Source organism: Diceros bicornis, chromosome 3, assembly GCF_020826845.1.
Source record: "Diceros bicornis minor isolate mBicDic1 chromosome 3, mDicBic1.mat.cur, whole genome shotgun sequence".
NCBI lineage: Eukaryota > Metazoa > Chordata > Mammalia > Perissodactyla > Rhinocerotidae > Diceros > Diceros bicornis.
This window is the reverse complement of record NC_080742.1, coordinates 73,053,538-73,065,621: the sequence shown is the minus strand read 5'-3', so window position 1 is coordinate 73,065,621 and position 12,084 is coordinate 73,053,538. Positions and strand designations below refer to the sequence as shown.

The window sequence follows — 12,084 nt, the reverse complement described above, 5'->3', positions numbered from 1 at the left end:
CTGTAGTCAAGCTTTTATATGAAACCCAATTTGTTCCTCATTTGTATTTTTGAAAGTTTTAGTGTGGCAATGAGAAATTATATACACATTACATCTTTAAGTGTCCATTCTTATCATCAATTTAATAATATCCAAATTATACATCACTTTCTGGTTTGTGTTTGAAGGCTTTCCTATGGTAAAATTGTTACTATTTAAGCCCTAAATTTCAGCTGTCACTCTGTATCACTCATAAGTATTTTAAAACTTATTTTCTGGGGCTGGCCTGGTGGCACAAGAGGTTAAGTGCGTGCGGTCCGCTGTGATGGCCGGGGGTTCGTTGGTTCAGATCCCGGGCGCGCACCGACGCACCACTTGGCAAGCCATGCTGTTGTGGCATCCCACATAAAGTGGAGGAAGATGGGCATGGATGTTAGCCCAGGGTCAGTCTTCCTCAGGAAAAAGAGGAGGATTGGCAGATGTTAGCTCAGGGCTGATCTTCCTCACAAAAAATTAATAAATAAAACTTATTTTGCTATTTTATTTACATTCCATTTATTTTTCAAATTTTCAATGGAATCTTTTATCATAAGGAAAATAAAAATCATTTCCTTGTAGGAAATATAAGGCAAAAGGAGACATTTGTAAATTAATTTATTTGGGGTGAAGAATAGGTACCCCTGGGAGCTAACCTTTAAGTTAATTAGAAAGTAAAAGGCAAATTACAATCCGATGCACTTGACCCTGCCATGCTAAATGCCACTCCTGCTTTCGTGATGGCTTTTAGTGAGTAGAATTTTTTCCCTATTATGATTTCTCGAAAAGATCTTCCAGTGCCAATGTCACAGACAGCATGCTTATCTGTGTGGAGCAGGGCAGTTTTTCTGTTTGTATATTTCTTAAATGCATCTAGTTTTTTTCTTAAAGGCTGCAGTGTGTAGGACAGGTCTGAAATAGGCAAGAATTGATGCTAGGAGACCCACAAGAAGGCTATTACAATAATTCAAATCAGAGATAATGTTGACTTAGATCGAGGCTAGTGGAGATGGAGAAAACCAGAGCTCAGACATATTTAAATAGATAAAATTGACAGGATTTGGTGGGATGAGGAAGAGATGATTTCAAGGAGGACAAGCAATATAGTATAGTGGCCAAGGATACGAGCTCTACTTGCTTTCAAGATGCAAGTCTGCCATTTCCAGGTTCTGTGACCTTGGGCAAGCTGCTTAACCTCTCTGTGTCTCATGTCTTCATGTGGAAAGTGGATAATAACAGCATTAACCTCATTGTGTTGTAAGAATAACAAGAATTATAACATTTATTTGATTTTAACTTAAAACAGTGCTTATTACATACTAAGCACACGGTAAGTGCTCGTAATGATGATGATGGTAACACTGTTATCCATATATAGGTGATCCTAAAGAAGAACTACATTTGAGGAAGGAAATTATGAGTTTGGTTTTGAATATTTGGGGATTGGAGTTTTATTTTAGACATTCAAATTATGTTGAACAGACAATTGGAAATATAGGCCTAAAAGGAGAAGTCCGGGCTAAAGACAGGAGTTTGTGGTCTGGCATATCTATATTCATTAAATCAATGAAAATATATGAGATTTCCTAAGGAGAAATATTACTGTGAGAAGAGACAAGGGCCTATGATGGAGTTCCAAGAAATTCCAGTTTTAAGGAAGATTAAAGGAAAATGAACTGGCAAGGGAGACAGAGGGACAGACAGAGATGTAGAAGAAAAAGCAGAAAAGTGAGACATCACAGAAGCCCAAAGAAGAGATTTCCAGCAGGAAAGAGCGATTAACTCTTTTAGGTGCTGCTGAGAGGTCTACAAAATTAAAAGTATCTATTGGGTTTAGTGATGTGGAGGTTATTGATAGTCAGAGAAAGTGCATTTTGAGTGGGTTGAGAAGCCAGAAGCCAGATTGGTGTGGTTAAAGCAATGGAGTCAGTGATGTAGACAACTCTTTTGAGTAGTTTGGCTAGGAAAATGGAGATGAGGTCGGGCAGTAGTTTAATTGAGAAGAGGGTTAAGAAGGTCTTCTTTTTTTCTTTTGTAAAGATGACTTGAAAATGATTAAATGTTGGTGGGAAAATTCCAGGAAAGTCTATCCTATAAGGTTTCTGAGAAGGCCTGAGGGTTTGAGGTCCAGAAACAAGAAGTTAGAGGAGAGACATTTACTCTATTATATATGTCGAGAAGGAGGAGAAGGTAGGACAGAGGCAAGTAGGTTTCTACGTTTGACAGTGAGACTTCTGTCTGCCAGCTTCTAATGTCCCTGTGGAATAGGAGGCAAAGCTACCTGTGAAGAGTGGGAGGGAGCATTGAGAGGGAGGTGTAAAGAGAATGGGGAAGGTTTTAAATTTTCCTGTGGAGACAGGTAGAGTAATTCAGTCAGAGAAACACAGCAGGATAGAGGGACAGCAAGGACACAGCAGTTGAAGTTTGTGATCACGAATGTAGGGAACTCAATCTCTTCTACTATGTGTGTAATTTTCACCACCAGTTCTTGGCTGCTCAGGGGCAGACTTGACACAGAGAAAGTAAATGATTGGGTTCATTCAAAGTTGAAATTTTGCTAAATAACTGCCATTCAAAGAGAGACAAGAAAGAGAGTTTAGGGTTTTGTTAAGAAAGTTGCTGATGGTGGTGATGGTTTCACGGGTGTATACTTATCCCCAAGCTTGACGAGTTGTATACATTAAATATGTACAGCTTTTTACATGTCAATCATACTTCAATAAAGTGGTTTAAAAAATAAATGCCTTAAAAAAAAAAGGTACTGAATTGGTTTACTGTGGAATCTAAACTAGGTAGGAAAGGAAGTGAAGAAAGGAGAGGACCAATCTACTGGGAATAACTAGATGCTTCAGCGACCTAGACTTGCCAATAGAGTTGAAGAACGGGGATAGAGGCAATGCAATGGCAAGGTTGGAAAAAGCAGCTGTGGTAAAAGAGCAGACTTCTTGCCTAATAGGGTGGTGAAATGAGACTGTTTCTATCCCTGAAGAACCGTAATATCAAGCATATCCCATAAGTATTCCTGTGTTCCACTTACACAGGATTTACAAAGGAAGTGACAAAAAAAACAGTTTTAGACTCAAACTTAGTGTTGAAAATGAGAAGGCTGAGAGATAGTCTACCTTTGGAGAGAGTTGGAATATTTTCCCAAACTCCCTGTAGCCTGTACTACCGAGGAGAAGGGAAAGGAAGAGCCTCCCACTTACCTCAAGACGGTGAGATAGATACTGAGATACCACTACTTGGGGAGCTTGAGAATCTGTCCCCTAGACTTAGACGAGGTCAGTGGACTAGTGTTTGACACACTCTTGAAAAATCTGAAAGTGGAAGGTCATGGCTGAATCTCCTTACCTAATGGAGTTTCAGCTGCACTTTCACTGCCAACAGGGCAGAGGTACCTCTTTCCATGTAACAGATGTAGGGAACATATGGAAGGGGTGGTATTTGGGGTCATTTGAAAAGCAACTTTCCCCAAGAGGGCTTGACAGGGCTAGTTGACCTCAGCATAAAGAGACTGGGTGGACCATCACATGCTGAAACCATAGTGTGTCATAAGCAAGCAAGTGGAAGAGATGCATTAGCTACATAGGAGGAGCAGCAATCTGACGTTCCTATTGGGATGATATGACTCTCTGAAGGATCCATGAAAGCGTCCACCAAATGGAGTCATTTTGAACAGCCATCATGCCTAGAAAGTACTAATGTCATATCTTAGCTCTATCAGTCAAATAAGACCTCTGCTAATCCTTACCTCTCCTCCCCTGATCCTGTCCATCCCCTGGCACTCCTAATACGGAGGGTTAGAAACAGACTAGCAAGTGGTGGAAGGATTTGGAGCTAGAAGAGAGAGAAAAAGCCAAACCCACAAACCTCCTTCCAACTACGGGCTTTTAAGCAGGCGTGATCTAGGGGAGAAGAGAAGATTTAACTTTAAATGAAGTTGGGACCTCTGTTATTAAATGGAGTACTATTACTTTCAATTACTCACGTGACTTTCCTTTTTTTTCCTACTAAACATGACCAAAAGACTATTTATTAAGTGCAGTGACCAGAAAAGTTATAGGTTCTGCCCCACATTTCACCCCAGGGATAGCAAAAATCAGATCAACAGAATGTGTTTCTATGGGCCATGGGTGAGAGAGGGAATGAAGTTGCTTTTGGCTTGTACTCTAGTAAGCCGTATTCATAAACAAAACACATTTGAAATCGTGACTTCCCAGATGGAGCCATTTGAGGTTGTGATGCTGTCCAGGGTGTAACTATGTGAGAGGGTGACTGAGGTAGAGATGAGTTGAAGGTCTCTGGAAATTAGATAAAAAATTCTGTGAGGCCGGTATATTTGGAGGGTTATTCTTGAACATGTTATAGTTATCCTGATGCTGACAGGATTTGGAGGATGGAGGAATGTTGCATGCCAGATGCAAATGACTTCAATGGGTGACCAAGAGATCAGAATATCATGTTCAAAAGAATGGGGAGAGGGGCCGGCCTGGTGGTGTAGTGGTTTACTTCACATGCTCTGCTTCTGCAGCCCGGGGTTTGCAGGTTCACGTCCTGGGTGCAGACCTACACACTGCTTATCAAGCCATGCTGTGGCAGGCATCCCACATATAAAGTAGAGGAAGATGGGCACAGATGTTAGCCCAGGGACAATCTTCCTCAGCAAAAAGAGGAGGATTGGCAACAGATGTTAGCTCAGGGCTAGTGTTCCTCACCAAAAAAAAAAAAAAAAGAGTGGGGAGAGAAAGAAATACCCAAATTACATGAGCCTTAAAGAAAAATGAATTTGTTTTCATATGAGTAGAGGATCAATGTTCTGTAAGTGATAATGGGTTGCAAGGAGGACACTGACTCCATCTCTCAATGCTGAAGAATATGGGGTTGAAAACATCCAATTTCAGAAGAAGTAGTATCCTTTGGGGATCATCAGTTAAGGTACCAAGGTAGGGAAACACCCTAAAAAGAGGTTGAGGGACTCACTGACCATACACCAACAATTCACTGGAAAAAGAGTTGAAAGACTTGTGAGTGGTTGTGAGAAGAGAAGAGGGGAAGAGTTAGTTCGGGAATAAGAAAGAAAGATGAGCAAATGAATGAAATTATGCTTGTAAAATAATTTCGCTATTTCAGGTTAAATTTTTGTGTGTATGTGAAGAAGATCAGCCCTGAGCTAACATCTATTGCTAATCCTCCTCCTTTTTTTCCCTTTTTCTCCCCAAAGCCCCAGTAGATAGTTGTATGTCATGGTTGCACATCCTTCTAGTTGCTTCAGGTTAAATATTTTCATTGTTACATTTCTATTGATGGAAAGATAAATGCTGTATTATTAGGCTGCCATAACAAAATACCATAGACTGGGTGGCTTAAACAACAGGAATTTGTTTCTAACAGTTCTGGAGACTGGAAATCCAAGACAAAAGTGCCAGCAGGATCAGTGTCTGGTGAGGACTCTCTCCTTGGGTTTCAGACAGCTACCTTCTTGCTGTGTTCTGACACAGTGGAGAGAGAGAGATCAAGCTCTTTGGTGTCTCCCCTTATAAGAGCACTAATCCCATCAGACCAGGACCTCACCATCATGATCTCCTCTAATCCTAGTTACCTCCCAAAGGGCCCATCTCCAAATACCATAACATTGGGGGTTCGGGCTTCAACACATGAATTTGAGGGCGACACAACATTCAGTCTATAACAAATGCTATTACTGCTTGTCATGAACACAAACAGAGCTGTTCTCATATTACATTTTCTTGTTGAACAGAATTCAGGCACAGAAACCAAATATCGAACAAAGAAGGACCACATGATGTGTAAACTTATGTGCTTGTGCATTGCTTACTCTTCCACCATTGGAGGACTGACAACGATCACTGGTACCTCCACCAACTTGATCTTCACTGAGCATTTCAATGTGTAAGTAACATTATTGGATTGATGATTTAATAAATGCACAACACGCAACTTATAAGAATTATTCTCATCTGAATCAGAGAATCCAAGGGCAAAGATGCTATACTGAGTTAACTCTTCTTGTTCCCCATCAGGACATCCATAGGTCTAGAGACCTTCCCTTCTACTGAGAGTTAAATACGTAGGACAGAGTGAATTAATAGGTGCCTACAGATTCCCCAGTTCAGCTCAGAAGAGATAACCCCAGGCTGACAGCTCTAATCAAATAAGGAAGACATTTTTCATTACAAATAATAATGCAAATGATAGATAGGTAAAAAGAACAGGGATTATAAACATGGAATAATTTATGTAGGGTGTGAAGACTGGCATTTGAACTTAAATGATGAATAGTGAACAGAGGTGCTAATTTCAGAAGGCTTGGCTTTGGAATTCAAAAAGATTTGAAGGATGAGCAATTACAAGAAATGGCAGTAATAAAGTATCCTAAGGACAGATGTATGACTCTAAATATAAGTTTGGAACTGTGGTGTCAGCCATTGCAGAAAATGGGGAACCTGTGAATACAGTCAGAGCACTTGGGTTAAAAATTTCACAGTTTTCACCTTGTGAATTTGAAATAAAAAAATACATTACTCTCCCAAGACTTAACTTTTTCATGTCTAAAATAGTCACAGTTCATATGATTATTATGAGAATTAAATGAAGAAAACTATGTAAAAATACTTAGCACCATGTAAGAACTATTGAAACAGTAGTTTGAAAGTCCATGCTTTTATGTGAGAGCTCAAACTGATTCTACAGCCAAGGCATATTTTCAACTAATAGCAAAGAAAATTGTCAGAGTTCCAGGAAGGTATGCAGCATTGAGAATGCCCTGGACTAGGATTTAGTTTCTTTTCACAGAAAAATTAGGGTTCAGAGGCTGGAAAGCTATACCTTACGAAGCAGATTCACAGACTCCAGGAAATTTTAAAAATTATTTGCAAGATGTTGTGCATGCATAGCTTTTCCAAGAAATCCAAGACTCAAAAAATGTCACTCTTCATTCTAGAAAGAACAAGAACTTGTGTGCAAAGAACACTGGTATAGCAGTTTAGGGATGCTATAACACAGACCTCCATGTGTGCTTACTATTTCTATGAGTACACATCCATTATGTATACTCCGACAGCTAACAGAAAAGAAATTTTAAAAGCCATTGGTTTATAAGTGGGAGACTTCTGAAATTCACAGTGCCAGAGAGTATTTATCCAACGTATCCCCTAATTCAAGACAGGAAATATACTTGATCCCTTTTTGAAAGCTAGACTTCTATCCTTTCGCATGAATTGCCCAAAGAAAGAGATTCCACATCGTACTCCTCTCTCTAAATCTCTTTTTCTAAAATTTAGACCAAATTTTTATTGTTTCATCCTTGGTGTTAGAGAACTGCTGGTGTCCACCATTCCCATGAAATTATTTGATATTGTCAAAGTAATCCACATCAATTTGCCCTTGACCTTGGTGTTCTTGCACAAAGTATCAACCACATTTTCTTTCTTTTATTTAGCTGTTCCCTTGACTCTTTGAATGCATTAATCCATTTGCAATGACAGATTGAGAGCATTGTAGCACTTTGAGCAAAATGTTTCAGTAACTATTTTCTCTAATTGTCTAATCTTCTAATTCTCCTAGTCATGGGAATTTGGCCAAAATACTCGTTAAATATGGAAAATGCTTAAAATGTAGTTGAAATTTAGTGATTTTTTTCCTTCAAAAGATTGTTTTAACATTAGGAATTATATGCAAACTGGAAAAACACTCAAAGTATACCCTCTTAATAGAAAACACTGGAATAGAAGGGGGAAAACAACCTTACGTGAAAAATATAATTGATATTATTAAACAAGCTAGATATTTAATAAACTTTTTCTTAAATTATGGCTCTAAAACATACAACAGTATCCTAAAGCAACAATGGAACAAAATGCATTCGATTTCATTGGAAAAAGTTCCAATGAACTTCAGTTAAAACTGCAGAAAAAAAAAAAAGATTTATATTCTTTGTCCAGATGTTTGGAGCTAGAAAGAAATTGCCCTTTATTTTCAAATCCACTACAATAATGCCACTTTTTCCTCTTGACACTGCTTTCCATCTTTTTGAGCAATACCAATAATCATTTTGTACAGTTTCACTTTGAGTCTCACCTAGCAACAAAGGGTGCACGAAACCTGAGAGTCAATGATTTCCCATCATTGGTGTTTAGAGAAATGTGTCATCTTACAAATAAACAATGGGAAGAAGAGATTGGATTACACATTTCAAAGCCTTCTATCTATCTATCTATCTATCTATCTATCTATCTATCTATCTATCTCATATATATAAAGTATGTATATATATACAATGTCTCTTGTTCTCTTTTTTTATACAAAGAAAATGAGAACAATGAATTCTGAGAAAGCTAAATTTTATTCAGTGCAAATAAAAACAGACCTTCATTCATTCACTCGGTCAATCAACAAACATTTGTTGAGAACTGACAATGTGCAAGGCAGTGTTTTGAATTCTTTTGGAGAATGCAAAAAATAAAACCTGCCAGGAGGAAGATTCCATCTGGTTGCCTAGACAAAACATACATATGTGAAAACCATTAAAACTTTAAAAACATTTTTTTTTTTGACATATAGGGAGAAAGTAAAGTGACATGTATTGCGCCCTTACCAGATAATTTACATACGTTATAGCGTGCACATATCCTATATATCCTTGCTGTGGAAATGGTATATAATGGCGATTGAAAGCATAGGCTCTGGGATTGAAATGTCTGTGTTCAAATCCCAACTCTTCTGTTACAAACTAGGTGAACTTGACAAATTATCTCTTTAAGCTTGTTACCTTGCCAGAAAAATGAGGACAATAATAAGATGTCTCTCTTAGAGAGTTGTTTAGAGTTTTACATACAATAACTAGGACTTCAAAAAGTGCCTAGCACAGTGCATGCACTCAACAAATGTTGGTTATTATTCTTATTAGAGTTGAGAAAGTTGAGATTCAGCTTAGCAGATTGAGGACCAAACCAAGATCAGTCAGACCCCAAAGACTGTCTCCCTAAAAAATTACCTCCCTAGAAACATAATTGAACGTGCATCCTAAAGGAGGACTGTAGCTGTGTGCAGCACCCCTTGATCACTAGAGAAAACTTGTCCATACAACGTGATCCAATCTTAAAAGAGATAAACATCATGATTATGGAGAAAATGAATGCAAATAATTCATAAATCAAAACACAAGTCTGTAACTGGTTTTTTAGAGAGAGAGTAAAATAGTGTGCATGTTTTTGCACAGTTTAGAATAGCAGTGTGCAGACTGATTGGTGTTCTAAGAGTCTGGGGACAGGAGACCAATTAGGAGTCTATCACCAGAGTGCTGACGAACGATGAGGGGCAGAACTAGGCTAATGGTGACGTGATAGGAAGATACTACACAGACAGTCAGAAGGCAGTGAGTAATTAAGTGTGAGGATTTAAGAGTAAGAGGGGGTTAGGGAAACTCTGGGAATTTTTGCCAATATGACTGGATAGATAGCGATGCCATGAACTTCTAGAGAAGACATGGCCGGTTCATAGGAGAAATTAATAAATTTGATTTTGAACATATGGAAATGGCCTGCTAAGAGCCTATCCACAAGGAGACTTTCAGCAGGTACTTGCAAATGCATTGTTCAAGTTTTTATAAATTTGGGGGCTATATATATAAACACAGAAATTAAAATCTTGAGTGGAGAAATCACAGAGATATGCGAGGTTTGGGGGAAAAAAAGAGAGAGAACATTGATTGGCTTAGAGTCAAGTGGAAGCTAAACGGAGTTAGAAACAAGAGTAGAAACATTAGTCTCAGAAAAGAAGGACATATCCTCCTGAGTGATAATGAGAGGGAAGAATAGAACAAGGGAAGACAGGGAAATTTCAGATTATGTATACAACTCCCTCATCTCACAGATAAGGAACCAAGGCTCAGAGAACTTAAGTGAAGATCACTAGTCAATGGAGGAAGTTCCAGGTGCAGGCAAATGGCCTGGTGCATTTTCCACTTGGCAGCTTCATTGCCCCGCAGGTCATATGTGAAGGTGCCGTGTTGGCAGAATTCTAAAAAAGCAAGTTTGCTGCCAGTAACAAATAAGAACTACATTGGTATTCACATTCATGTGTTGCATTTTCTTTTTATAAAATATAAACATGCATATATAAGAAGTATTACCTGAAATAGTTGCCAAGCTGCATATTTGGCTACTGAGACTGAACCATTCTCTTGTTGTCATGAGCTGATGGATAGCTTGAAAGGTGATTTTCAGAATAATACTAACAAGACTGAGCAAGACTAACGATATCTAACTCAACTATAAGGTATGAAATTTCTTGCATTCTTAATCTTTGAATCTGTACCCCTGGCACCTAAATTCTAACTCCCCTGTGATTAATTCACCATTAGCCTGACTAATCCTTGGAATAGGGCATTCAGGAAATATCCTTTATTTCATTTACCTCTTATTACAAAATTACAGATTCTTTAGATTTTTATTGGCTCTTCCATTAGGTAAATTGTGCTTGATCAATGCTCCCTACCTGACCCTTGTCCCCTTCTGCTCCACTGATGTATTCTCCCAGTCATCACCCAATCTCCTCCTGTCCTAGCACTATCGTTAATAAATACCACCCCGTAATTAACTCATTTCTTCTTACTCAGGTTCATGAAAGACCCACCAATTCTGTCAACTTCTTTTTCTACTTGTGTGGTTGCTATATCATTTGAAATTCTATTCAGTTTCTCCTAAAGTGCCATTCGCATCTCCTCTTATCGTAAACTATATTCACATTCTATAAACTCATCTTATCCACACACGTGCACAGCACGACCCCTGATGATTGCAAGCTTGTAAAGGCAGTATGAGTCATAGTCTTATCTTCTTTTAGCCCACAAGGGGCACCGGTAGGTGATCAATGAACATTGGTTGAGATGAACTGTACGAAGACATAAATGAAATGCTGTTTGTTCTTGGAAATGATCTAAGTAACTAAATAATCTTTTGATATTCGAATAAAGTTATTAAGGAAAATATTATGAGGGACAATTACTGCTTTCATAGCAGAATAGTTTTGATACATCAATATCATTTAATGAATACAACAGCTATGAGTTAAATATGAAAAGCAAATCTACCAGAGTCAGAATGGACGATTATCACAAGTAAAATTTCATAGCTTACTGATTATCAAAGTATATTATTCAGCTCGTGGGTGTCAGCTGTGAAATACGTGGGTATACAGAGCAGCTTGGAAGGAAGTTGTATTATCAACGATTAGCACAGTCACTGTCACTAATTATGTGTTAAATAATAACTACTATAGGTTCATAAACCAAAAAGTGGTAAAAGAAATGTGTTAATAGGTGCCCTAAATTCAAAGCCCACATCCGTAACCTCTCTTCTTGACTAATTACAGAGGGAGAAGGTAAACTACTTACTTAGCAATAGCCACCTTCAAGCGTTACTACATTTCCCCCTGCAGTATGTATTTCTCAGAAATAATTCCTCCGGTAAATACTGAAGAAGAAATCTGGATTTTGCAGTTTGGACTCAGACTTTGCTTCAGATTTCAATTTTGTCATATATTAGCTTAACTTCTGTGAACATCAGTTTCTTTATCTGTAAAATGAGGGCAATACTAGAACTTATAACGTTACTGTGAGGATTAAATGGCATAATGCCTATGCGGCTCTTAGTAGAGAGCTGGTACATAGAAAATTGTCAATAATGCTAGTCATTGCTGTTGCTGCTGCTTCTACTTTTGCTATTGCTGTTCGAAATCTAAGCCTGGCTCATAAATGACACGTAGTTAATATTTGAAATGAAACTTCTGGAAATACACAAATACAAAACTGAGAAGTGGCTTTGACTCAGAAATAATCGAAACAGTCATTAATCGAAAGGACGATAATCAGCGTGGACGCTAGCTTATAGTGTTCTTACTGGCAAAATGTGTTACAAGGCCGTAAATTTCCACAACTACATCCATTCTTTCGAAGCATTTCTGTGTATTTATTTACTATTCAAGTTATTCGTCATTTTGTACTTGGGCATAAGAACTGCAACATCAGTATCTTCCTGATCACGCATCGAC

At 38.2% G+C, this 12,084-nt stretch overlaps 1 protein-coding gene across 1 annotated transcript in view; it reads left to right on the top strand.

Moving 5' to 3' along the window:
• SLC13A1 (solute carrier family 13 member 1) overlaps positions 1-12,084 on the top strand; it is a 68,011-nt gene that overhangs the window by 32,347 nt on the left and 23,580 nt on the right. The window contains exon 7 of the mRNA XM_058534624.1: positions 5,774-5,925. Within this exon, the coding sequence (XP_058390607.1) occupies positions 5,774-5,925 (152 nt within the window). The remainder of the gene's footprint in view (positions 1-5,773; positions 5,926-12,084) is intronic.